Source organism: Gavialis gangeticus, unplaced genomic scaffold (assembly GCF_001723915.1).
Source record: "Gavialis gangeticus isolate Ggan-Ray unplaced genomic scaffold, GavGan_comp1, whole genome shotgun sequence".
Taxonomy (NCBI): Eukaryota; Metazoa; Chordata; order Crocodylia; family Gavialidae; genus Gavialis; species Gavialis gangeticus.
The window spans coordinates 13,460,736-13,461,584 of record NW_017729019.1 but is presented as its reverse complement, the minus strand read 5'-3'; the positions used below and the strand labels follow the sequence as shown (position 1 = coordinate 13,461,584).

Below are 849 nucleotides of genomic sequence, written 5' to 3'. Positions count from 1 at the left end.
GGGCACCCCTCCTGCCAGGGCAGCCTCGGCCCTGCCCCTGCCCCGCAGGCGATCGCGGCCTCGCGCGTCCTGGCCCCGAGGGAAAGGGGGCCAGGCAGGGCCAGGCCCTGGGACGGGGGGTGCGTCCACCTGACGTACCGTCTCTCCGCAGGGCCGCGCTGCGCGGGGGCTGGCGCTTGGGGGGCTGCAGGGCTCGGGGGCTCCAGGCCGGCAGGCCCAGCACGTGGCCCAGGAGGGACCGCGCAGCAGCTGTGATGGGGCGTCCGTGAGGTCTCGGGCACCTGCCATGCACCCCGCGGACGACAGCTTCTCGCGCGCGGCCACGCAGACGCTGTCGCGCAGCCACTGCCGCAACATCAAGCAGAAGATCTCGCAGTGGGAGGGGCGGGCGCGCGGGGGCGCTGGCGACGGCGGGCAGCAGACCAGGGACTTCGGGGTGAAGTACGACCAGGACAGCGCTGCTCCGGCCAGCGCAAGGTCGCAAGCCCCAGGGAAGGCGCGGCCCGCAGATGCCAAGAGCCTGGGCCTGGACTTTGGGGAAGGCCCAAGGCCCTGCCATCAGGGCAAGGGGGGCAGGGGCCCTGCCGAGCTCCCGCAGCCACAGCCGTGCCCCCGCTGCTCCGTGCCCCCGGCCCTGGACAACGGGGACTGGCAGCCGGGCTGCCCTGACCCCGCGCGAGCCTTGCCCCCGGGGAACTTCTACACTTCCCGTGGGCTGTGGCGGAAAATGGAGCCCCTGCCCCCTGCCCCACCTGCCGTGGCTGCTGCGGACCCAAAGAGGAAGAGGGGGAGCTGCGGCTCCGTCGAGAAGGAGCTGCCGGCCCAGGGGCTGGGGCTACCCGGCAGGGC

The 849-nt window shown here is 74.4% G+C and overlaps 2 protein-coding genes across 2 annotated transcripts in view; both read left to right on the top strand.

Moving 5' to 3' along the window:
• The window catches only part of AMPD1 (adenosine monophosphate deaminase 1), a 9,081-nt gene extending 8,948 nt beyond the window's left edge, over positions 1-133 (top strand). The window contains exon 14 of the mRNA XM_019513760.1: positions 24-133. Within this exon, the coding sequence (XP_019369305.1) occupies positions 24-133 (110 nt within the window). The remainder of the gene's footprint in view (positions 1-23) is intronic.
• A 70-nt stretch (positions 134-203) lies between these two features.
• The window catches only part of DENND2C (DENN domain containing 2C), a 16,298-nt gene continuing 15,652 nt past the window's right edge, over positions 204-849 (top strand). Inside the window, exon 1 of the mRNA XM_019513759.1 lies at positions 204-842. Within this exon, the coding sequence (XP_019369304.1) occupies positions 287-842 (556 nt within the window). The 5' untranslated portion in view covers positions 204-286. The remainder of the gene's footprint in view (positions 843-849) is intronic.